The 27341-nt window shown below is 37.9% G+C and overlaps 1 protein-coding gene across 1 annotated transcript in view; it reads left to right on the plus strand.

Annotated features, from left to right (window-relative positions):
- The first annotated feature begins 4398 nt into the window (after positions 1-4398).
- The window catches only part of LOC129363428 (meiosis inhibitor protein 1), a 61691-nt gene continuing 38748 nt past the window's right edge, over positions 4399-27341 (plus strand). Inside the window, exons 1-10 of the mRNA XM_055035554.1 lie at positions 4399-4721; positions 5333-5456; positions 6281-6331; positions 7047-7120; positions 7913-8018; positions 13073-13282; positions 15227-15405; positions 16502-16614; positions 17605-17726; positions 20085-20184. Of these exons, the coding sequence (XP_054891529.1) occupies positions 4578-4721; positions 5333-5456; positions 6281-6331; positions 7047-7120; positions 7913-8018; positions 13073-13282; positions 15227-15405; positions 16502-16614; positions 17605-17726; positions 20085-20184 (1223 nt within the window). The 5' untranslated portion in view covers positions 4399-4577. The remainder of the gene's footprint in view (positions 4722-5332; positions 5457-6280; positions 6332-7046; positions 7121-7912; positions 8019-13072; positions 13283-15226; positions 15406-16501; positions 16615-17604; positions 17727-20084; positions 20185-27341) is intronic.

Genomic DNA, 27341 nt, shown 5'->3' on the forward strand with positions numbered 1-27341 from the left:
CTTTTTGCAATGCACAGATTAAGCCAAATGGCAAATATGTACTTGAAAATCAGTCGTGAGTTTGTTTTCTTCCCAGAGGAAAATGAATATCACACATTTAAAAAGATCAGCCGGCCCAGTTAATGCCTCAGTAGAAGGTTTTCTGTTTTTAATCAAAGATAAGCGCATGTCATCCAAAAACACAGAAAATCACTATGAGCTTCAGATAAAATCAAAGCGTAGATACCATTTTTTAATATGTTAATAATATATTTCTAATATGTTTTAAATGCATTCCGGACCATATAAGACTTTTATGAAATCCTGGAACCAAAGACATTCACTTTCTTTGACCTTCTTACCTCATTGGAAAAATAAAAGGGATAAAAAGATTTAACCCTTTTTGTGTTTTTTGTGTTGTGTCCCGTTCCATAACAGGATGGCAACACAGTATTTCCCCCACTTTTCTCTCTGTTGGAATGAAAACATTACTTGCCTCCTGCATCCCTGATTCTTGTGTAGCTGAAAAGACACAAATCTAGCTTTCCATCTCCCTCTCTTTTTTTCTCTCTGTCCAAAGGAGTCTCAGCCTGTCGTTACTCTGAGGACGGAGAGGAGATAGCAGGACTCTGTCAAACAAACTTGGATATTTGGGCTCTGGAGCCGTCTGGATCCCGGCCCAGGCTACATCTCAGTGTAACAGCACATAAAAGGAAGATGTTGCTTGCCAGGTTCAATCGGGCTCTCCAGGGGAGGATAATAGAACCGTTTCTTTAGGCTTTCTCCCAACAATGTTCGCAGAGGGGAAAAAAAGGGGGCTTGAGAAATCTGCAGGCGGGCAAAACAGGTGATGCTGGTGAAAACTAAACTGGCTTTTCCAGGTCTTACTTGCAGTGCTGATCGGAGTGTTGGATGGAGGAGACTTGAAGAAAAATGAACTTCACATTCCTGGGATGCTGTAGAGATAACCAGATTTTAGACCTTCTCAAAGCTCCGAGTTGTCCAGCAGACATCCAGTATGTCAGCTACTTCTTTAAGTAGACAGGTGAAGATGTGAAAATTTAGAGAAAACCACTGACAGAACTATAAAAAGGAGTCTGTTTTCAAATCAGAAAATCTTCTAAAGTCTAGAATTCTCAAACTATATAATGTAAGTAGAATTTAATTTAATACACTTTAAGCACGAACATGAGCAAAATTAGCATGAAATTAAAACTATTTGCCTTCGCCCTCTGGTCAAGCATTGTTGACCAGAGGAGAAAACGACAAGCTATGGCACATGGTCCTCCTTTGATGATCCCATGAGAAGAAAGAGATGTGTCGTATTAGGTTACAAAAACTGTTGGCTGACACAGTTATCTTCCCTCATAATTAATTCTCTCTGGTAACAGGGTCTCTCATGTGGTGAGAGAAGATACTTTTGGAAAACAACTTTTGCAATTTTTTGCAACCTTTGTGCTGCTCGCTCAGCACTCCTCTCTCCTGGTTTTGGCTCTGGATCAGCAGCAAGCACAGCGCCTGTTGCTTCCTGTGTGAAAGCAGCCAAATAGGACCAGCAGGCCTCATGAGCATTGCCAGGTTGTCTAATTATGACATCAAACCACTGCTTGTATTTTACCTCCTTGGTTCTTTAGTCAATTTATTTCTTTGATGGAATAATGACAAGTTGAATGCTAGTACGCTGTGGGGGGCCAGTGGGGGAGCTGCTTAAATAAACTTACCTGCCAAGTTCTGCCTTATAAATTGTTTTTACAACCACCATCTTTAAGCCAAACAATACATCATAGCATGGCTCACTAGCAACTTCTAAACCTTCTCTTTCTCTCTTTTGTCAAAATGTATCCAACCACTCTAACTTTATCTGATGCTCCTTACTTGTCCAAAGCCAATTGTTTTGGATATCTGACTGCTGATTTCAAACTATAAAGTGAATTAGCTTGAGTATTCCACCTGTCTTCCTCTCATCCAAACCAAATTAATCTGTCTTGCTTTCATTCTCTACTCAAGGCTTTCCTGCACATGACCCTTACTCTCAATGTATGTAACAAAATCATTTGCAAAAACATAATCCATGGTTTCTCCCGGCTGATGTCGTCTGTTACCCTGTGGACAACTGTTGCAAACAAGATGGGGTACACGGTTTGTTTCCATTGTTCTCTACTATGTTTTTAAGCATTATGTTGGATTACTTAACGATTTATGACACTACGTTGTCATATGGTTAAAGTTTATACGTTTAAATAGGGTTTAAGATATCACAAGTGATTGTCAAAACTGAAAGTATCCTGCTGATGCTACAAGAAAAGGAGTGGAAACTATTTATACAAGCGTTTCCTAAACTTTATTGAATAAGACCCACTTTACTGCTTGTTTTTTCATTGCTACCATTGTAGTAAGCATTTTAAAACAGTAGTACCACAGGGCCTGGGCAATGTCATGAAAAATTATTAGCCTCCATTGAAAAAATGTTCGATTAAAAAGAGTTTATAGAAGTTGGAATTCAAAGTGGAAAATTCTAAAGGTTTACCATTATTCTTGACGGAAATGTCCAATATGGATACCTCGTAAACTGCGATAGGTCCTGTGAAAAGTATTATATTTGCATGTCAAATTATTTCAATCTTTCACAGACACATTATTTAAAGATCTCATTTAGCAGAGATTTTGCTAGACTAGTTGAACGTCCAAGATGAAGAAACATGCCATGCTAACAACTTGTATTGCTGACAGTTAGTCTGGTAAGTGAACATAATCATTAACAAATCGCATAGTTTGGAAAGTTGAACTGGAAGATGATCAAGTTGGATTTGACATCATCCTGAATATTTAAGTTCCAACTTAGCAGAACAGCATGTTTAGACGCAAGCATTTGTCTGTGGTTTGCTCTTGTCCACCTCAGTTCATACAAACTCTTTTATGTTTTGATGAAAATATCTCAACTGGGCTAACTATGTTATTTGCAAACACAAAATGTCTTTTTTGCTCCACTAGTGGAAGTTGTATGACAGAACGGTGGCCTTAAACATTTCTTCTTTCAGCAATTATCTTATGCTTTGAAACACCAGTTCATTTCTTGTGGGCAATAAAAAGTGCAATAGATAAAAACAGAGTGAAAAGGAAACTCAAACAAAATAGACCGCCTTTTTTTCTCCAGCTTACAGTCTTTTACTTTGGTGTTTCCAAATTGTTATTTTTACTCAAAATAATAATTCTTCCACCACATAAAGTGAAACGAGAAGATAAAAATAAATTAGCAAATTGCTTTTTTTACAGCTAAAAACAAATACTTGTATTCAGTGAATATAACCTATATTTTCTCGCTATATGACACTGAATCAGAATAAACATTTCCTGTTTTAGGTCATATCGGTTCACCTAAACCCATTTGCTAAATACCAGGTTAACAAGTGGTGATATATATATATATATATATATATATATATATATATATATATATATATATATATATATATATATATATATATTTGCATGTCAAATTATTTCAATCTTTCACAGAACTGGAGAGGGCCTGGAAGGTGAAGACCACAGTGGTGCCTGTGGTCATTGGGGCCCTCAGGGCAGTAACCCCCAAACTGGAGCAATGGCTACAACAGATCCCAGGAACAACATCAGACATCTCAGTCCAGAAATGTGCAGTCCTTGGCACAGCCAAGATACTGCGCAGGACCCTCAAGCTCCCAGGCCTCTAGTAGAGGACCCGAGCTCAGAGGATAAGAACCACCCGCGGTGGGTCAGAAGGGATTTTAAAATTTTTTTTATATCAGGTGCGTAGGCGCATAGGCTGCCTTTCTCAGAAACATTTTTCAAATGTTGTCTTCCGGACATGCTGGCCAATATAAGCCATGTGTTTGTGTGCATTAAAATGGATTGTGTTGGCTGCCAAGTGGTTAACCAACAGTGTTTCCTCTACATGGAATGGAGTTTATTAGGTCCTTTTCTACATATCTTATGACTTTATATGTGACTGCTGTAATTAAAGGTCCATTGTGTCATAAAAGCCTTAAAAGACATATAAGGTGAACCTAGTTTATCAACTCAAATTAATTAAAATCATGTGGGCATTCAATGCAGTGTATGCACTTCTAATTTTAGAGATAAAAAGAGATACCTCACTTGTTATCCTGGCATTTAAAGGATGAAAATAAAGTTTATGATCCTAACTCACCTAAAACAGGAAAGGTTTAGTCTGAGTTACTGTCAGGTAAAGAAAATAAAGAAATGATCCTTTGTCTTTTGGCAGCGTCTGTGTCATTGTCTCCTGCTGTCAATAAAGTTTGAATTTTCCCGCCATTGTGATGACAGCGTAAGCTTGCGCGCGAGCGGCACGTTAGTTTAAGCTAGTTTATTAATTGCTGCGTCATCCATAGTTTGACAGGTGTTGGTGGTTTGTAGCGACTCGTTAATAAAACCGACTGCAAAGAAAAGTGAGCGGGAGTCATTTTGTGTTCGAGAGGCTTAATTAACATGAATGTTACGTGGTGTTAGCATTATAGTCTGCGGAGGAGAGAACAAACTAGTCTCCTGTTTGTTCCGTCGACCTGCCCGAGTCATGTAAGTTGGTAGGTGAAACAACAACAATGGCGAGCACGGATATTGTTTATGAGCAGGTTCACTTCAGACATGACCCAAAGTGGAGCGTCCGCCTGCGGGCTGCTGAGGGCGGCGGGCTGCTGCTCTGTGTGGCCTGTGCTATTGAAATGATGGAGACGGAAGAAATGGCCGTAAGTATCGCGCTGTTATGTCAATGGCAACCCCTCCCCAACTTACAGTAGCGATATTATGACTTTGTATTCAAGTCTAACCTAGCTGTCAGGTTAATGCCCTGAGTGAAGTTGCCCCGCCCCACCTTCTTCAAGTCTGACAAAATTGGTGTCAAACGTTTGTGCTGCGTTTGTGCACCAAAATCTTTCGTTTGTGCTGCTATCATTTTAAAGATGTAAAGAAATGTTTCTGGAGGTCATTAAAGGTCAACCAGCCCCCACCTTCAAATCAAATGAAATTGGTGTCAATTAACTCGACTATGTTTGTGCAGCAAACATTTTCTTTTGTGCTGCTTTGGATTTGAAGATATTAATGAAAGGTTAAAGGTCAACCAGGTCCCTCCCTCCTCCCCCCAACACACACACACACACACACACTTTTATGAAATCAGACAAAATTGGTATCAAACGTTTGCACAAACAGTAACATTTCTTTATATCTTTGACATGATAGCGGCACAAACAAGAGTTCTTTGCTGCACAAACCTTTGACACCATTTTGTCTGATTTGAAGAAGGTGGGGGGGCCAACTTCACTCAGGTCATTTAATGCACTCTACGTGTTTGTTGCAGTCGGTGAGGAAATGTTTTGCCTTGTCGAGTATAAGTGGCATCCTGAAGAGCTCTGCAGGGGCCTTGAGAGAGCTGTTTCGACAGGACCACAGAGTCACTCTGCATTTTATTACCACATTATTAGGTGAGGAAAATATGCACCAGCACACAAGAGGGCAAAGGAAGGTATTGGAAGATTGTTCAAGAAACTTAGAATTTATGTTTTCAAAGGAGATACGATGATATAACCCAGTTTATTGTCTCAGTTAATTTAAGCACTCTACATAACAAGAATAGCAGAAATGAAACAGCAGGAAAAAATAAAACTGCACCATGTAGATAAAAAAAAAAACATTTGTCATCTCTCTGAAGACAAGTTGTTTATCCACCTTTGGTGCTTTTAGTTTTGAGTATTTTTAAGCTACAGAACAATACAGCGCCTCGCAAAAGTGTTTATGCCTCTTGAACATTTTCATCACACTACAGCCCACACATCTCAATTGGTTTTTATGTTTTATTGTGACAGAGAAGTACGTAACTGTGAAAGTGGTGGAAATGTATTGTGAAAGTTTTCAGCACATATATTTTGAAAGGTTGATATTCGACTTCTTAAATATAGTCTACCTGGGCAATCTCATTATGAATACAGTTGCTACAGTAAAGTATGGCAAAACTAAAATCACTGAGATATATCAGTTGAAAAAAAAATTATGAATCATAATTGAACGGCTAAAATGTGCAACATTTTGTTAAAATAAGATTCAGAATTTGTTGACAGCCACTCAGTCCATGTGCAGTTTAAATTATTATCTCCAAATAGTACTCTAAAAATAATTATAAATTGCTAGCCAAGGTTAAAAGCAAGCCTGCTTCATTGTGCACAAGATTGCAATGATGGCAAATTATTCAGATTCTCTTTTCAATACTTGTGGAGTTTATGCCCTTCTTTATGCCCTTCCTGTTTCTCAGGTATGCTTCAAACTGAGGAGAACCCAGTCACGGTGGAAAAGGTTGACCAAGGTGAAGGGATTCCTGTTTATGCTTTGGTTGTTTGTGTGTTTCTCCATATGTACTCGCATACAAATGCATCAATATTGCTTGTGGATATACACGTTGTACCCACATCTGAACTCCTATAAAACATAAGGACAGACTTTATGTTCAACCATGCAGGGTCACCGCAGTAAATAAGGTGACTTGTCTCTATTTTTACACATTTGTTAGAACAATCTGCAGGTAGATATTTGTACATTTTAGCTTACTGGAGAGTTGAAGTATTTTTTTTTCTTTTCTAATTTTGTGATCTATGCTGTCATCAGTGTTCACACTTCTCCATACCCATAAACCCTTTTGTCTTTTAATGAACATATAGTATTAAACCAACAGATTTTTGCAGTATGAAAATGTTTTTGTAAGAACTAATGCATGAATAATTTTATGGCTGCTGTCCCAGAATGCCTCAGGGACCGCTTTATTATAAAAGCTGGTAAAACCGTAATGACTGGATGTTCATTCCCTCTTTCCTCTGACATTTTTAAACTCATTTAACTGAAGACATAGCCATGAATGTAACATTAGATGTATTGTTAATGAAATGCTTCAAGCAGATCAAACATCTTGCTTGACAGCTGGAAACGTGTTAAATTGTACAACAGTCTCTTCACTGCTGTTTATTGAATGAATTTCTCTCTGATTCATGTCCGTGTGTGTGTGTGTGTGTGTGTGTGCCAATCAGTGCTGGTTCAGCTGCTCCTCGAGTTTCAGAATGAGCTGCCATTTCACTTTGTTCTGGATGAGGTCCACAAACAGGTAATCCAAACCCATTTATATTCTTCCAACAATGCTTGCCAGTGAGTGTAAAATTGCCGGACAGGAACACGCGTCCTAAAGTTTTACACAACAATTCTGGAACCGATGTCACATCCACACCAGGCTGCTTCGGAAGCAGGGTTCTTGTCTTCGTCTCACTGCTGTTGTGTCACCTCAGGGTTGAGGAGATAGTCGAGCAGCATCATTGTGAAATCAGTTGACGGAGTTAAGTTGACTGTGCTGCTGAGGACAGGAAGGTTTAACACCTGGGAGCCTTGACAGGCTCATAAATCTTGGATCTTAACTCGGAAAAATGGAAAAATGTTTCACGGAAAGAACTCCCTGCTTGGACTAGGAATTAGACAGTTGTCTCCTTTCTATCTTATCTGCACTAAATGTTAATGTCCTGCCTCTGTTGTTTGAAGATTAGAGGCAACTTAGTAGCACTTTCAGTAAAACAAATGCTTAAAAAGAACATACTTTTCTACTGTAGTGTTGAGGGAATAGAAAAAATGCTAATTTTCTTGAGGAGATATAGAGATTTAATTAAAATGTAATAAGAGAGATGATAATTTTAATTTTTTTGTTTAAGGAAAAATCTATCCACGCCAACGTGACCATATGTGAAACAGATAAATTTCCACCAAATTGCTTGTGGCACTTTCTGCATGATTGTTCCTCCCCTTGTTTTATCCAGCCACATTAATGTTTTTAGCAGGACGAGATTCTTTAAGGCCAGCTTAAAATCACAATACATTTAATTTAAGTTTTTCTCTTTATTATCTTACGCAGCTGAACGGCCAGGTCAGTGTGAAGCGTCTCCTGCCGACGTTCAACTTCCTGGGGAACCTTGTGAAGACGGTGCCCAACGTGGCTCACAGCTTTATTACTCAGTACGGTAAGACCCTGCAGCTCAATTAGATTGTTCATTTAAAAAAAAGGCAGAGGGTTGCAGATGAGAAATTAGTTTTAGTAAGATTTTTTGTTAATACTCAAGACTCCAGAATCAATATATTATATAATATGTTGTTTGGCGATATGCTGTCAGATTGTGGAGTAAGAATGTGTTAAAGATCTGTCTAATCATAACATAATGTGTTTACTTAATGGTAAAAGCTAAAACTAGCTTTTACTCTATAAGCTACACTCTAAAAGCTGCTATAGAAAGTACGGTAAGATAAAGTAGACGACCAGATAAAGTAGCTTTTATATAGAAATAGGTAGGCATTGCCACAACACAAGTTCCCGACATGCATCATGAGTGACGCTCAGCAGACCAATAGTAGTTTTATATTTGTTTGTTTAATATTCAACCATTGTTGGATTGTTTGTTTGTATTTCTGTGCCAGCAGTAAAACTTTAATCCTTTGGACAAATGTCTCCTGCAGTAGGCTGATGATTTTCTTCTCTGTGAGATTTACTTTCTGTCTTTAAAAATGCACATGCATGTTGTGCTGATTTAGATACTACTCCACTGTTTTTATGAGTTTATGTTTTACCATTTCACCTTTACTTAATCACCCTTAATCCTTCTTAGATACGTTATTTTAGTTGAAAACAGACATAATGTATCAAAGAATACATGCTTTTCCTGATGATATTGTGATATTCTAATATTTATACTTCAGGAAAATCTAATAATGCTGCTGGTTCACATTACTATTTACTATTAGGAATCATATGGTATAATGAAAACAATTTACATAATTATACCAGAATATACTTGAAGCCCATCTCTCTCTTTCTTTATCTTTCTTATCATCATGATGACCCCTCCACTGTCCTGGAGCTTTAGCATCCTGACCACTGCTGTGAATCAGGTGTAAAAAAACTGGTCAAATATAGTATTGGCAAGCATAATGTGAATGCATAACACCTGAAATATATGTGGCCTACCCAATATTGATCCCGAGCTCTCCAGTTGCAATATTGCTCAATATATTGTCTGGCTCTAAGTAATCGCAGGAGATGATAAAGCATCTTGGTCTCATTGGTGATGTTCTTTTTACTTTTATAATTTAAAAAAATACTGGTCTATCTTCAGTGTCTCTGTCTGGTTCAAACTAGAAATTAGATGGAGTTATGAATTGGTTAGACGTGTTTATGGTGTGCAAAAGTAGGAAATATCCTGAAGATAATCTATTTTTTCTTTCTAGTGATAAATTATAATTAGCCCCTCTTTTCTTTCAAAACAAAAACTAAATGAAAGTTGAAAACTAAATTTATCTAACTCTGTGCCTTGCACCTGATTTTGGCCACTGACCGCCTGCTGTGGCATTGAGAAATTTCTCCTATCAGGGATGTGTAGAGTATCCACCAACAATAATAACACAACACAGTGGATTTGATGACTCCAGGTTTATTCAAGAGGATACACAATTAAATCATTTCTTGTGTCGATGACCTCATAAAGTGACCTTTGCAGCTATTTGGAGTGTGATGGTATAAACAGTTAGTATTGTAATAACTGTGTACAAATCTGTTATGGATATCAATATTATATCAATTGTGTTTAAATTATGCAAAAGTGTTATTACAGGTGGAAATCATTCACTCAGACTGAAGCCAGCAGGCAAGAAATGCAGGGCAAAGATCAGTGGAACATAGAACAGGGCACCAAGAGCCAGGCTGAAGAATCCAGCAAGGAGCGAAGGAGAGAAACATTAAATACTAGGAGCCTGATTATGATACAGATTATGAGACAATGGGCCAGTGCTAATTAGAAAGAGGGTGCAGCTGTGAGGAGAGAGCAGAAGGCAGACTGAGGGAGAGAGAAGCTAGGAGATAAATTTAAGAGTTAGATAAATTTGTTGTGTTTAGAGAATAAGCACAACAGATTAAACCTAAATGAATAAATAACTAAGAAAACATAAATAGTAAAGAGAGAAACTAAGGCTGATTACGAAAGAACAAGAAAATGAAAAAGCCAACACTGAAGAACCAAAACAAGTTAATTTATTTTCCATTTGTTGCTAAGCAGCCACAAGTTAAAGTCTGAATTACAGCCGCTCTTCTGTGATTACTTTATTACTAACCCTTGGAAACATTATCATGGTAATCGGAAACATTTTGCTGCCAAAACGTAAAAAAAAGAAGCTACATTTCACTCATGTAATTTCCCTACTCAATACATTGGTGGATTTAGAGCTAGAAGATAGTGTGGTACAGTTTTGAGAGAGAAAGTATTGCACCTGGCCACCTTTCCCTGACATAACAGCGATTAAATCTCATTTTCAACCAGTTACACATCTGTCTGCTAATGGATCAGTTGCTCGCTCTGTCAGGGGGCATTGTTAGCCTATTCAGGCTTGTGGATGTTGTGAGGTGTTTCGTCATGGCCGACTGCTCGTCTTTACACTTACGAACAAAAGTAAGACCTATTCCAAAACGCTGGCATTAGAGCCATTATGTTTTCCGTTTTGTGACCACCTTCTGTCTGTATTCCTAAGCAGGCACAGGTAGGAATGCTTTGCTATGTTGCTGATGTAAGATGTGGGCTGCCATTATTGACTGTGTGTATCTGTCTGTGGCCTGTCACTCGACACGTCTCTGTGGGCCTGTTTGGACTAACGACAGCAGCCAGGCAATGACAACAGAAGCCCAGCGCTCCCAGCGGATTTCATCCTTTTTCAGACGCTGCGTCTGCCTCCCAGCCTGTAAAATTAACTCTGTCTTCTGGCTCTGATGTCGTTCCCCTTCTCTGTAGTTGGTGGAGTCGTTTGAGATTGAGGAAAATAAACAGAGATCCTACAGAAAGGAATAAAAATTGATTTCAGGATATATATTAATACAGACACACAAATATAGGAAGCACGTACATCCTTTCCTACAGTCTCTTGTTATTCCAGATGCCACTTTAGAAGCCAGCCCTCCTTAAGGACGTCTTCAATAATCCTAAAAATAAGCTAAAGGGACTGAAAAAAAATTGGACTGTTGAAGTGCACGTAATGAATGGAGATTAATAAAAAAAAAACTGATTAAAGCTGAAAAAGATGAAGGGAAAATGAGATACAAGAGATCAAGATGAAAAAAAGAAAGGAAAAAAAGCTTCTTTTTTTTTTCTTTCAGAGTTACAGATAATCAAAGATTCAAATTTCATAGGCTTGTGGATGAAATACTCTAAATTTGACAAGAACATCAGTGAAGGGACACACAAATATCAAATATGGTTTTAATTGAGAAGAGCAACGAAAGGGGTTCAAAATTATTATTAAAATGTGTTTTAAACAGTGAAGACCAGAAAAAATGCATTGCTCATAGAGCTCTAGCTAAATGAGGATTTCTCTGAATTTCCCTTAAACATATCATAACCTCAATAATATCTACATAAAGCACTGTAACAACACTAAACTTCAAATCTACATACACTTAAATCTTTTTATTTTGCTCCATAAATATTCGCTTTGATGCAGCTTATTCAGAGGGGTAATATGAGTTTACTTTGTAGTTTTGCTTGTGTCATCAGCCCTCCTCCCCTACGATAAGATCATTAAGGCACACTCTAAAAGAGCAAGCCCTCCAGCTTGGGAATTGCTGGTATTTACACTAGAAGTTGAGAGTTCAAAAGCCTTGTGAAGGGTCCAATTAAATATTCTGCGATGATTTGTACACAACAACAAAGCAACACCTTTGAAAATGGCTCGCGAGGGTAATGGAGTGATATTTCAGAGCATGCAGCATCACAGCTTGGCAGCAAAGCATGGAAATAAACCTTTGCTTCCTCTGTTGACAAAGGCAAAATAAAGTCATTTGTTTATCCTTTCATGTTGTGCCGACAGCTGTGTTTATTTGTTGTGGAGTGTACTTTTTGAACAGCAGTGTATTACTGTCCCCTTTCTGAAGGTTTCACCCGCTCTGTCTTCTCCCTCTCCCTCCCTTTTAATGCCTTAATGCCTGGCTCTCATCTTTGCTGCCTCATATTTCTTAGTTTAATCAAACATGTCCTCTCCAGGCTCACTTGGATTTTGATCTTCTTGACAGAAGCAGCTGGCTTTCAGCTCCGCTCTTTGGCTCTGTCATCTCTTTCTTTCTTGTTTGCTACTTGCAGAGTCTGTGTTGACGTCTCCCACCTCTCTCTGCACTGCATAGATGATGTCTCTGTCCGCTGCCTTTGCTTGTTCTTTCTGGCAATGTGAAAGGCTGCCTTTTCTGGCAGCCTGCATACCTGGAAGTTGTGATCCAAAAAGACTCCCAGTCTGGTAGACATGGGGGGCTTTATGCCCGTCCTACCCTCTCTCTCTATCCTGTCTGCTTTTTCAGTTCGTCTTTAAGAGAAGTTTTATTTCTGGTATTTGATCCTTGCCTTTTTGTAGTGCTATTAAAAGTATTATTATAGTTCCTCCATCATGCTGGAGTCTATACATCATGTTCAAGACTGGGTATTAAGACCTACATACAACAAATGGCTGCAAAAACGGTCAATTGTAAGCTCTGCTTTGTGGCTGGTGCATCCTCAGTCTGAGAGTTTGCTGTAAATGTTGTTAGAGAGGCAGCGCATGCAGTAACAGCCACATGCTCTGTCAGCACTATCACTAATCTCCTAAGAGATTTCTGCAGATAGCCAAAGGAAGGAGCACTAAAGCAGATGGCTTGTGGTAACTGTAGGACAGCACAAAGATCATCAAGCTAATCTACTTTGAAACATAATATTTACAAGCGTTTCTGTTTTCTGATTTGTATCTGTGAACTGCTCTTCAAAATGCTTGTTTTATAATGTAAAATATTATGTAACTTGTTCGTTACATTTGTAACACAACAAATGCAAATCTAATGCACAACTCTGTGGTGTGGTGTAGACTTTCATCAGGACAGGTCATTAGCAAAGACAGGTTGTTCTACAGATTAGCGCTACCACTGAGAAAGCTTGGAAATACATCTACAAGATTTGACTTACTTTACTCTTTTTTCAGTTTTGTCAATTACTTTTAACAATTTTTTCCCGTTGTTCATCAGTTCCCCTGCTGGATCACCTGTGCTCAGCTTTGGGATATCCAAACGAAGCACTGAAGACTTCAGTAGTGCATGTTTGGCTGCAGCTGATGCAGACATCTGGAGACGCCGGGATGCAGTACCTGCCCGTTGCCACTAGGGACAGATTATGCACCCTGCTGCTGCAGACGTTTAGCAACGCTAGCTCAGCGCAGCTCATTAAAAACTGTGCAGGTGAAAATATTCATATTTCTTGAACACAAGTTAGTAGTTCTCTGTCATTTAGGTTCACACACCTTGGACATTATTTTTAGGGTAAAATGCTGATGATTATTCCTTAAACAGTTTTAATAATATTCATAAACAATCATTACATTGAGGTTATTGTAAATTCTCTGTTTTTTATTACCTTCAACAACCTTCTAAGCTTAAAGGACCTGGTAGAGTAATTTAAGTTGGTTTGTGTGTCAGGATGGGTTTTAAGCGTATTTAACAAACGTTTATAGGGTAAAGGTATAGCTTTAGGAGATTCATTGCAGAAACTGATGCTAGTCTTCTTTTTCCATTCCAAAACGAGATTCATTGTCTGTCCTAACCTTGTTATTGCGCTGTGATCCTTACATTTAAAAGAAAACCATCATCACATAGCCATACTGGGAACTTGATTTCACTCCATTACTACTGCTGTTTATTCATGCACCGATCTCCAAGAAAGTTGACTAAGAGAGTACATGCAGGTGAGTTTTTCAGGGATTAGTCTCTTTGACAAAGTGCAATGGTGGGGGGGTAGGTATTGTAAATCCGGCCTGATACCTGCTGAAAGACAAGAATTTTAATGTTCGAAGACTCAAGGTAAGACCCAGAAAAGTTTGTTCCAGGACCCAACGAGACCTTGGGTAAGCAATCTGGATTATCTGAGGACGTTACACAACGAGAGCTTGATTATCGCAACAAAGGCTAACAATCAGGCACCAGGCGAGACCTGCTGGGGTCTTGATGAGATGATTAGACAGAGGGGAGTTAAAAGCACAGCAGGAGGAGTCCGTTCCTTCTAGAGAATTAGAAACACAGGAACAGAAGCCAGGAAGCGAGAAAGAGGAGAGCACAGAAAACACAAGATCATGATAAGCAGCTGGCTTAAAATCGACATCTTCAAACTCCACTCAAATCTGGGTCCTTTTTTTTCCTTTTGGGAAAAAATTGCTATAAGATTGGACAAGACTTACATTGAGCAATTTAGTTGCTATGATAGAAATGCTAGGTAGGGGAAGGGATGTGTAACAGCAGCCTGGAATGAACTTCATAAATTCAACAATTTCAATCCAATTACAAATTGCTTTGCTTAAAAGCCATTTCATGGCAAGAAAATCATCCAATTTAATTAACTATCAAATATCCAGACAAAAAAAACCCTTCTGGGTGGCAACAAAAAGCTTCAAGTCAAGGTCTAACTTGCTAATGGATATTTAACCAGGCATACGCTTATATTCAATAAATTAGAGTATCTTTGAAATGTTAATTTATTTCAGCAACTCAGTTCACTCAGTGAAACATATAGATTTATTACACACAGAGAGATGTTTTCAAACCTTTATTTCTCTTAGTTAGGATTTCCCTCATATACCTAATGAAAACGTGACATTTAATATACATCAGATCAGTAAAAAATGAGCAGAAATTTGAGCTTAATAAAAAGTAGATTTAATACCGGCTTCAGCGTTATTTTCAAACGCTATTATTTATCTGACAATTAAGCGACATGAAAGTGCATATTCAAATGTAAGTGCACCCAAGTTTTGTTCCCATAAGACAAAAAAACCAAAGTGGAGTCAATTCTTGTATCCAAATCAATGCACCTGTTTGTTTTATAGAAAAGTCAGGATTTAAACTTAAAATTAAAACTATTTATGGATCTGGTCACAGGAGATGATGCAGTACACTAGCATTCCTCTAGTTTCAAGTGCTAATGCTAACTGTTTAGTTTCAGGGTTAGGAATGTGTTCGTCATCAGTAATTTATGTAATGTCTAACATGGCCTGTTTTCCACTTGAGTTTGAGAAATGATGTGTAGATTAAATATTTTATCATAGTTTACGGACATTGGGATCTGTTTTGAGTGAAAATTTCTTATACTTTTGAAGCATGTTATCAGAGTCCCTTGTACCCTACGTCTGCTAGGCCTGCTCTGGCAGCTGGTCAAGTATGAAGAAGCCGTGTCGGTTCTGATGAGCAGCTCCGGCGGTCCGCTCATGTGCGACGCGAATGAGGACATCCTCACCAACAACAGCCAGGCCCTCATGCAAGACCAAGAGCAACAGCCTGCTGACCACAGCCTACTGCCTCTCCTGTTGAAAAAGGTCTCTGTCTAAACATCCTGCTCCCACTCCCGAGAGCTGAACTCTAACACTGACTATCATCATAACAACAAGCTCTAATCCCGGATTAATGCTCCTTTGAGCAGGGGTTCAGTTTGGGCTTTAGCCTATACAAATATTTGTGCTTCATGTCTGGGAAATCGATGTGTAGATTATATTTGGGTGGATGTTCTCAGTGGTTGCTCACAGTTCATGACATCAGCCGATATCTTTCAACCACCAATGTTTTGTATGTTTTGTGTAAATTATTACTCTCAATATTCATATAACAGCACAGGTAATCCTACGAAATATGCTGTGATTTAATTCGTCCACGCCTACGTCAGCTGTGGTCAGATAATAAACTGTGTAAAACTGATGGGATGAACCCTACATGTCATTTCCCCCTTCAAATCAACTTGTGCGCTGCTGTTTGGAAACCTTAATTTCAGCATTTATGAATCTAAAAATCCCCAAAAGTTGCAAAATGAAAAGCTGATTCATCAGAAGTGAATGTTTTCTGCAGCTATGCTAAGTTGTTGATTCATTTTCAAACTACCAGGAGCCTCAGGGCTTCTGTGCAGCTTTACAAAATATATAAATGGAGTTTGCTTTCACTATTCTCCAGATGATTCTCCAGGATAAATATGTAAAAAGAAAAATAAGAGTTTATTCTATTTTCTGAAGGATATAAAATTCCTTAAGGTAAACTCTCTAAGTGATCTGAGTAATTTTCACTCTAATTATAAGTAATTAATGACGTCTTCAGTCAGTTGATCTTTCTAAATACTTATTACTTTAGAACTTATTTTTTAAATAAATGGAATAAGGCAAGGAGGGGGTTGTTTCCTCCTTAGCTGGACATGTTTTTTAAAGTTATTCAATGTTTTACGGTTGGCATTAAAACCCTGAATCTGATTTAATGTTGATTTATTTAATCTACAGTAATCAAACTATATGTAAAAAAATATATATGTATAGTTTATGGTCCTTGTTTTGGAATGGAAATCAGCCTAGATATATTTGATGCAGACCAACGTTGTACTCTGGTGATACTTGCATATCTGATGGATCCCAATGAAAACATTAAATTTTTCAGTTGCTACTGAGCGGTGATGAGATGCTGCAAGTGACCAGTGCGAAGTGCATCGCTGCCATTTTGGTTCATTCTCCCACTCAGTACTGCGCTCTCTGCATCAAGGCTGATTTACCAGGTGACACACAGACACACTAGACAAGAAATCAGCCATTCGAATGTTTTAGTTCTTCAGTCCTTTTTGCGAAAAGTTCACACTGATCTTGTATTTATTTTATTAAAGATGAAGAAACTCAAATTTAAGGTTATGAAAAATAAACCTTGTTTGTTTTATCTATGAAAAAGCAAAAAAAAAAAAACCAAACATCATATGGTTGCTATTGATGACATTTAAGACTATTTTCAGAATCTTATAATCTGCTTTTGGGACAAACTTGATTGGATGACTCGACTTGTGCAAGTTTGCATGAGTTTTCAGCGTAAACTTCCCCATAAACTGTTTTCCACACAGTGGAATTGATCATTTTATGAAGTCTGGTTTATATTAAAATTTAAACCAGACTCTAAAGTTGCTAGGTTTTCTTTTCCGAAGACCTCAGGCAGCTCTTTTGATCTCCACATGGTGCTCTCCGTCACCTCAGCTGATAAGAGCAAACAGAACGAAATGTCAGAGTTAAACCTGCAGGAGATCTCGGTTAAAGCGCTGAGTAAGGCTTTTCCTGTCACTTACTTTTAGCCATTTTAGACTGAAAAAATGAAGCAGGTTTCTAGTTTATTCCTCAAAAGAAATTATATTTTTTATGTTACATTTAGCAAAATGTTTTGAAAAGTATTCAGCTTTAATTGTTTAGTAATATTGAAACTGATATTAAATATCCATAGGTCCAAACATGCAAGTTTTGACTTTTTAAAATTTTTTATTCATTTTTTTACATAGCTGTTTGCTTTTTGATTTGTCTCCCAATTCTTTCTTGTTTTTCTTTTGCTTTTCCAGGTAAGTTTAGCTAAATATTACCTCTCTCCCTGAATTACACTGGCTGGTTAAGATTGCAATTATTATAATTTTTTTGCATACATCATATACAAAGATTGTTGGAAGACGTCTTTATGAACTCAGTTAGTGGCAGAGTGACTGTACATTTCGTTTATTGTGCCTCCGTCTCTCTCAGGTTTCTCTTTGACCGTCTGGCCAGCAGCAGCAGTGAGATGCTGCTGTGGTCCATCTACAGCTGTTTGGTCTTACTGACTGAGGAGCCGCTTTTCTTCTCCCAATGCCACTCTGTATATGGTGAGACCCCAGACTCAGGCCTGTTGAAACCCCAAGTTTACATACACAGCATAAAAAAAACACATCTACTTTTTTCTTGATGTCTGAAGTTGAATCAGAACAAACTTTTCTTATTGTTTATAATTTTGGTCATTTTAAATGACTTAAAACAAGATGTTTGGTTTGATTTTACTTCAAATTGTAAGAAAAACTATCTTTTTATTCCATGTATGCAAACTACTGGTTTCAACTGTGTACATATTTGCTATGAAAGTATTTTTCTCCCACAGAAGTGAAGCTCAGACAGCTTTGAAGTTTGATCCCTTTTCATTGCACTGATTCATGACCTCATTAAAAGGAGATGGCAGGGCTTTTTCATATTTTAGCTTCACTTCTGATCATTGTTCTTCTGTCTGTCGGATGAGAGAGTTTAAACGGATTAGAAACCAGTTTTCAGTGTTGTATTTAATCACCAAGTTTGCATATCTAAAAATAACTGATGATTGATCACTGATGGAGATACAGGCCATTAAAAGCTCATGCAGAATAATGTTGCTTTGTGAATTTCATTTGATTGATAAAAAGTTTTAGTAAATTTCCCATTGTGGAGGTTTGTGTTTATATAGTCTGTCACTGTTCAAATATTTTTTAAAATTAATTTTAAATGTAGATTTGCAGTGTTTTTTAAATTCCACAGTTTTAAAAATGAAAAGAAACTGTCACTAAGTGACTCTGTTGCTAAAATGTTAACACAGTTGATTGATTTAATTATTCTATTAATTTATAAACATGACTTTTAAGATTTCAAATCATTAATGTTCTCTATCTCATATTTTTACCACACCTGCTTTCATCTTATAAACAAGACTCCTCCTCAATCTCACTTATTCCCTTTTTAGCCATCAGGTAATTACATCTGTAATTTTAGAACATCTGTAGTTTCACTTAATTGTATTTTAAATCGTTTAATTTATGTATTCTGTTTTATTCCCATTTAAAAGGAGTGTTTATTCTAATTATTGGCTTTAAATACAGATTTTTGTATTTGTTTTTTTCCTTTTTTGATTGTGATTTCAGTTTTAAGCCTCTGATCAGATTGTATGATCTGTGGCTCCTTAAAATGATCTCTTATGTTTCCTTATCAACACAAGTGCCTTTGCTTTGCCCTTCAAAGAGTCATGACAGAACTGTGAAGTTGACAGGTTCGTCCTTCAGTGGGTCCTTTGTTATCTTGCCTAGAGCTCTTTGAGTTGACAGGAACAGTTTACCAGCCACTTGCAACTGTAATATGCAACCTGTTGCAATTTAAGTAAACCTTCAGGGCAGAGCGACACTCAATTAAAATGTAAGCAAGGTAAGACATCTTAATAAAAACACAAACACTAAAACATACATTATATCTAAACAGTTTACGAAATACCATAAAGCTACAAGGATGAGAGGTTCTTTAATAATGTTTTTTTTTGCCCTCTTTATATTGTGTGATAGTAAGAAAGCAGAGGACAAACAGTTCCTATAGCTCTACTTTTTGTACAGAGGGTCTGGGCTCTCTACTTTTGAAAAACAATTGCTTCCTGGAGGCGTAGACTCTCTGCCCAGGGCGCATGTTATGCTTATACATCACATACTATGAAAATGACCTGGACTGTGAACAACCATCCTCTACTGCGAAGAGAGAAGTGGCAAGCTGAACAAAATGGCTGTTGATGTTAATTCAGTATTTGGAAGCGCGGCAAACTTCACCTGATCGGCTTTGTTCATTTCTCTGCTGGCCTTGCTAAAACTACAGGCAGACTAGAATTTTAAAATGCTGCAGAAAATCAAAAGTCATCTATCATATCTTCTCCTGTCTGCTGTTTGCCCAGTAGAAATTCTTCCAGAGAAAATCAGAGTGAATGGGAGAAATGCCAAACTGAGCTTTGAAGGGAGATGCGAATCGAGCGTAGGAAATCTAGCGGACATACTGATGCTGTTTAAGATACTTTTTTTTTCATGTGACCCTTTTCAAACAAAGTGTCATCTCCAGTCACAAAAAATTATGCCCGCATGTGTAATATCTGCCTGTCCACTTCTTGATATTATACTCATATTGGATTCTGTTGCTAGATCAGTGAGAAAATGAGCTCATTACTGCAGCATCCATGTAGCAGTAAATTAGAAACACGGCTCATTGCTGCTGTGTAAAACGAATGAAAATGAGGGTCGCTTTCTTGGTGCATAATTTCTGCTATTATTTAAGGCCTTGTCACATATTTTAATGCAGGAAGTTATTGTAGTTGATGGTGTATAACGTGTACGTTCTCAGAACACTTGAGCGAGATGCTGCTGTTTGTTGTTTGTTTTTCTCCCGTTGTATTTGTGTTTGTGTTTGTGTTCTAGGGATCGAGTCCCTGGTGCGCAGTCTTAAGGAGGCTTTGCAGCTGAGCAATCTGGAAGCACCAAAACAAGGTTTTCTGCTCCTCACCGAAATACTTCAAAGGTGAGCCTTTACAAATTGTGAGATGAATTTTGGATTCTGGTTACCAATAATGCAGTTTAAAAAGTTATTGATGTGTTTAACTGTAGTAAAATCAGTATGTTTTATGACATAGCAATATTTTTATTAATTTAATTAGGTGTGTTTTTGTTGCCTGAATCAATTCAAGTTAGGTCAAAAACATTTTACTAAAAATAGTAAAGTATGGACGCTATTTGATTTCTTTGGTAGTAAATTAACAAAAGACAAACTTTTCAATCACCTCACAATAAAAGTAGCGACTTGGAGACTTGTTTTTTATGTTGTGTTTTTGTGTATCTTGTGGACCATGAGTCTGTTGAATAAAGTAAAGTTAAATCAAAAGAATAAAAGGCAAATTTGGTCTGAAATTGAATTTCTATCCCTTCAAATGAACTTGTTGCTTTAAATATCAGTACAAAACAAAATTTGGTTAAATCGACTGATTGTGCAGCACACCGAGTGCTTCATGTACAAATATTGTGTGTTTAAACTCAGACATTTATAAACACAATTTCAGCTGAATAAATTCTCATGAGGAAATGCCTGACCGCCTTCCCAAAACAGTTTTATTGTATTTATGCATCACTTATAGTTTATGCATTTATTGAAGGAAAAAGATTCCTGTTGACACAAACAGGTTCATCCTGCACTGTGTGTGCAGTCAGTAGTTGCCGTTTCATTTGGAAAACCAGCTCTTGGACTCTTCAGCTTCATACAATTGGAGCTTGATGAGCCTGGATGATATCCAGACAATTGCATCCACAGAGTTGGCATCGCTGAGCTCAGGGTTGATTGGCAGCGTCCCGACAGGTCGGCCATAACCACCCCCCCCAAAATATGCCCCAGTTGCCAGTTAAACCAGATTACTAAACATTTCCTCTGCTACTGATTATATAGTTTCTCACAGGCAGGCGACAGCTCCGGAGCTCTGCTGCTTTGCATTGAATCCGAAGCAGCAGCATTCAATTTGAACCAGATAGCATTTTATGCTATCTGGTTCAAATTGCTTTTAGGTTGATGAAATTGACCCATATTTTGCCAATGAGCAAGTACTAATTTCCATCTTTTATTAACATTTGCGTAAAAAACTGTCTTGTCCTTTATGTTAATTGGTCTGGTTTATAAAAATATCCTTTTATTTACGTTTAATGACTTTCCAGTGTTCTTATGTCTTTGCATCATGTTATGTTTTGAGTGATTTATTACAGACTTAATTATATTTTTCACTTTTGACAGTATGTGAATTACTCTTGGATTACTTGCCCAAAAAATGACCCTAAGCCATAACACTAAGGTGCACCAACCAGCATAGTGAGGTGACTTCTTGTAAAACATGTTAAGTGCGGTGCACTGTTGAGTTTAATTGGATTTAAATGAACTGTCTGGTGTCCACATGATGAAAATGTATCACTGACTAATAAAACACCGTCCTATTTTTGCAAGGTTGACATCATTTTAATGGAATGTGACCGGTCACATGGTAATGATAGAGGAGATAAAAGATTTAATAATCCAAGAGTGAAATTTGTCCTTTAAGAGCTACGTTTAAGCACTGAAGTGCTGAGTGAGCCAAAACGAGTGTGTATATATATATGGGTGGATCAGGGTGTGTGTGAGATTTTTAGCAGAGTTTGGAGTTTTGTTTGTTTAGGATTCTGAGAGTTTAACGACTTGATGGGAAATTTTTGGCATGATGTACACATGACATCGAGCATGCCTGTGTTATTTAGAATGTTCTATGTGACACTTATTGTGGCAACAGTTCACAGATGTTATGGCAGACAAACTTTGGTGATATTTGTCACACTAAGAGGTCAGTGCCGTTTATTTATTTTGTGTGCTCTGCTTCGCCGGGAGGAAAGAAAACACAGTGTGCATGGATACGTGGGCGCTAGTGACATAGAAAAAATACTGCTGATGTCCACACAGCAAACCTTTGAGCAACATGTCATGTCTGTGGATCCTTAAAGAGACAGTATCATGTGTTTTCCTGGCACATGGTGCTGTTTTATAGAGTAGTCCATTATGTTACTTTAATTTGTTCGAAAAATGTTGTATATATTTCAAATATGACTTGAGAGAAATCTGACTTCATAATTTAATGCAGAGAAATTGGGTCTCTGTCTCTTTAAAAACTCCTGCTCTTTCTGAAACTCCAGATTTAGGAAATCATCATATTTAAAAACTGCAACTCTGAGGAGCTCAAAAGGTTTATTTAGTCTATTTCTAAATAACACATAATACTTCCCCTTTAAAATGTCTCATTGTTAGGGTTAACACCTGTTAAACATACATTAACAAAGACAGAAAAGACAAAAGAGTTAGATTCTTTTTCACTCGCGAGGAGAACGGACAGAGATGTGCTTCAGTTACAATCTCCTACCGCTCTGAAGCACATTTTGTCTGCTCCTCTATTTTATTGTTTCTAGGATCCCTAATCACAAGGACGCTGTAGCTCTAAAGGGAGGGGCAAACAGCTACAGCGTCAAATGTTATTCACTAACTAACACACAATCATTCTGTACTAGATAATGTCCTTCCAGGCACAAAGATTAATAAAATATGTAGTGATCTTAGCAATGATGGTTTTATTGGAGGCCAGCAACTCAACCGAAGCAGAGCTCTTCACCAAGAGGTAAACCTGCAGGAAGATTTTGTTTCTGCTCTCTGTCAGTGAGGCCTTCTGAGAAAGGAATCAGAGCAAATCAACAATACAAGAAACATTCTTAATTCTATAATGAGATTAACTTTAAGGAAAGCATCAATTAAAGATACATTATAAAGATCAATGAGAATAACAAATAATTGATTAATAATATCACAATTTCTCCAACATTTCCCCCCTGTTTATCAAATATTTGTTCTAATTCTCATATCTCTCCTAAACAGCCACTTCGAACAATTTTCAACTAGGAGTTCATTTTTTAAGAAAGCAAACATGTTTACACTCAAGGTTTATACTCAGTCCAAAACTTAGAATCAGGAAACACATCAAAAGAGTCCTCATCAGAGCTTTCTCTGTCAGACTCAGGTTCTCTCGCCAATAAGGGATACATCGGCATCATCTGGTTCCCCATGGGCTAAATTGCTGTAGTGATGAGACTATTAAACAAAGAACGCAGGCAAGGAATACAACAGCATCCACACAAGGTTAGAATGGCAGCAAAGACAGCCATTGACACTAAAGCAGAGGACACAAGGGTTCGGTTCTTTCCAAAAACATTCATCCAGTCGTCCCACCTGAAAGTATTCACTCCAGAGAACTCCTTCAGCTTACCATTAAGGGTACGGAACCCCTCAATGGCCTTCGTCAGGCTGCCATCAGCCGCTGTGTTGTTGGGTAGAAAAGTGCAGCATCTTTCACCAAAGATTGCACACACTCCCCCTCGTTCAGCCAGCACCATGTCAAGTGCAATGCGGTTCTGGAAAGCCATCAGTGATGTAGCGGCCAGCTGCTCATGCACCGCCTCGAAGCCTGCCTGTGTCCAGTTGCCCAGTTTTTGTACATTGTAATGGATGTAGTTGATTCTGTCAACGTTTTTGTTTAATGTACACCACCAACAAATTGTGGACTCAAATCCTGCTGCAGTTTGGTCGGCCAATTTATACTCATCTGGTACACCACGGGGAACACCAATGGCATCGATGTATGTAGGATCATTGTTCCTCCAGGTCAGGTCTCGCTTCTGCAACTGACGTCACTGCTGAGGCACAACATCAGTTAAAGCATGAATTAAATGATCAGCAGTCATTGGATAAACAGAAACAGGCAATAATAAAGAAATTAATGCAGACATCCCTGTTACCTTCCTAGGTAATCTATTAAAAATTTTGTCACCACTGCACCACCACCAGACATCTGCACGAAAGACAGGGTTAAATTCATTGTTCACAGAGAGAACAGTCAGATGTTAAAAACATCATTTGTCATATATCAAGTTTAATCTCTGTAGTTTGCCGACGTCATACTTGCCCAGGAGACTAAAACAATGATAACAGAACTAGGTGGAAAACATACCTGAATACTCATCCTCATTCTGTAAACAGTGCTACAAGAAATACATTTTCATTTATGACATGAATTGTTCCCAGATGAAAAACACAAAATAAAAACAAAGATATATTCACTTGTTATTTTCATTAATGTGCAAGTCCGTTCTGCTCCTAAAGACACTACAGGGTTGTGGACAATCTTCACCAGTTTTGAGACGGAAAAACTATTTGGTTTAACCCCCTTTGTAACCTGGACTTTGCCCTGTAGGTCGGTGAGCGTCCTGAGCTTGCTTCCCAATTACTTTTGAAATTAAATTCCTTTTTGCAGTGTGTTAAATGTATCCAAGTTGGCTTTTCCGCTGCATCTGGGTTTTTAGTGAAATGTTCAAACCATTTAGAAAAGCATCAATTATTTCTAAACAATACTTTTGTCCTTCACTGTTATTCAATTCTATGAAGTCCATATGCATTACTTGAAATGGATATTGCAGAGTAGGAAATTTTCCTCTAAGTGATCTTAGATTGCCCTGAGAGTAATGTTTTGCACATATCAAACAGGTCCTACAGAAATTTTTTTTAAATAAGAAATAAATCCATAAGTAGTTTAATGTCGATGTATCCTAACATCCCCCCTGTTGAGACATGCGAAAACGCCATGGCTCAATATTGCAGCCCATTTATACACATCTTTTTCTTGGTAAAATAGGTTCAGTTTCATATAATTTTCCAATTTTGCTCCATTTTTTTTATCCATAAATCCTTTTCATTTTGAGGACTTAATTGTTGCATGTCTCTTAAAGTTTCTTTCATAAATTTAATTTTTTTTTCATCCACATGTAATACATTTATCTCTCCCTCAGCTGCTTTTTTTTATTTTGTCTTCGAAAGCATTCCCTAGGGACACCTTATCTGTCCCTGCAGTGTGCGCCGCACATTTACAGATTGCTAGTTGTTTTGGTAGGTGCACGACTTGTAATAATTCTTTTAATAATTCTGCATGTGTTACTTTTGATGTTAATGGGTGAAAAAGAACTATAGGAGCTCTAACTTCTACTGCCATAGAAGCAGCAACTACAGCTCTCACACAATGTGGTAAGGCACACGCTACACTATCAAGTTTTGAAGAAAAATATGCTATTAGTCTCATTTTATCACCATGCTGTTGGACTAGCACCGAGGTCATGACATGACCTTTACAATCCACCATCTGAACAAAAGGTTTTGTATTGATAATCTGGTAACGCTAACGCAGCGCTTGACACGAGGGCCTGTTTTAGTTTGCAAAGTACTTCTTCTGCTTCATCTGCCCACAACAAAGAAGAAGACATTTTAAAATCTTTTATACATTAATTTATTCAGAGCTGCCACAATTTCTGCATAATTAGGCACCCAGTTTCGACAATAGTTAGTCAACCCCAAAAAGGACATCATCTGTTTTTTTTTGTTTGTGGTTTGGGAGCTTGGAGAATTGTCGTTTTTCTATCCTCCGCTATGGTTCGTCCTCCTTCACTCAAATTATGACCCAAATATTTTACTTTTCGTTTACACAGTTAAAGTTTATTTTGTTAACCTTATGACCTTCTTTAGCTAAATGTTGCAGAAGCGCTAAAGTGTTTTGCTTACAGGTTTCCCTGTCTGGAGAAACCAATAAAACATCAACTATGTACAACAAAACTTGGCTCCCTCCTGGGGGTTGAAAAGTTTACATACTTGCACTCATTACTTGAAAGAGAATTGTAGGGCTTTCACAGTAGCCTTGAAGTAGTCTGGTGTACGTGTATCTTTTCCCTTCAAAAGTAAAAGCAAACCAAAATTGGCTCTCTTTCTCAATTGGTATTGAGAAAAAGGCATTTACTGATGTCTACAACCGTGAATACTTTTGCATCTGATCTAAGAGAATTCAACAATGTGTGTGGATCAGTCACATGTTTTGTGTCTGTGTACAGATAGGTCACAGTTATCTTGGCTGGGGTGACCTTGTTGAGTCTCGCTTCATAGTTCCTATCAGGCCCAGGAACTGTTTTGAACCAAAGTGTGACATGCAAATCATCAGGAGACTTTTGATCCTGTAGGGCAGAAATGGCTTTATGCCCCTCTGCCAGAAGTGTTTGTGCAGTGTTGTGTGGGGGTTTGTTGGGCACATCCAATGAATAAAAGTAATACAGTTCCCTGTGTCCCTGGACAACAAAGAAATCCCCTTCTTTTATTCCTGTAGCTGATCTTGACATTTTCACCACAAATTTTTTACCCCAAGAATGTTTTCTCTACATGTTGTTCTACATGCACCCGTGTCACAGAGGAAATTTACAGGTTTGCCATTTATTAGGAGAGTTATTTCAGGTCTTATGCTGTCCATAGAAAGTAAATCCTGAAGATTTAACTGGACCTCTTCACTCCCCAATTTCTCTGATCTTAATCATGCTGACTGTCCTGTGTTTTTTTTTTTGTTTCTTTTTCTCGGGCAATCTCTGGCTAAATGTCCTTCCTGCCCACAACACCAGCACCCCGAGTAACTGTGCCTGTAGTTTCCTCTCCCATGTCTCCCTTTTAAACCTCTAAGGTTCTGACCTCTGCCCCTAAAGCCTTCTCTTCCTCTCCTGTCCTCATAAAACACTTGTTCCTCATCCTGGAAAAAGGCTCCTGGAACCTTTTCCTTTTCTTTTGTAATTTCTTTCTCCCCACTTTCTCGTTTTTGCGCTACTAATTGTACATCATCATACCCTTCCTCGTACAATTTTTATTTGAATTTGTTTTTTTTTATCCTGATCTTAAATAACTTTCCAGTTATTTGATTTTAGACTGTCTGTTGGCTTAGTTTTACTTATTCATTTCCCCATTTTTTTTTTTTATTTAAATTTGGACCAGTTTTGCCGACTCCTAGGGAGTCCTAGAAACTGGAGATCTGATTCAGTAGGCCAGCAATTGAAAAGACCTGTTGTGGTAACTCTCACTTCAACTCTTTCGAGTGGAGAGTTCTTGCCTGTGCATCCACAAGAGGTTTGCTGCTCACAATCCTACTGTTTTACATGAGATAAAATACCAAGTGGTATTATACCTCCAATCACGCTCACATACACACCTTTTTTTTTTTGTTTCACGGATTTGAAGCGCCTGTTATCGCCGTCCATTTAACCACGGGTATTCGT

The sequence above is a fragment of the Poeciliopsis prolifica genome, unplaced genomic scaffold (assembly GCF_027474105.1).
Source record: "Poeciliopsis prolifica strain line A6 unplaced genomic scaffold, Auburn_PproV2 SCAFFOLD010, whole genome shotgun sequence".
NCBI lineage: Eukaryota > Metazoa > Chordata > Actinopteri > Cyprinodontiformes > Poeciliidae > Poeciliopsis > Poeciliopsis prolifica.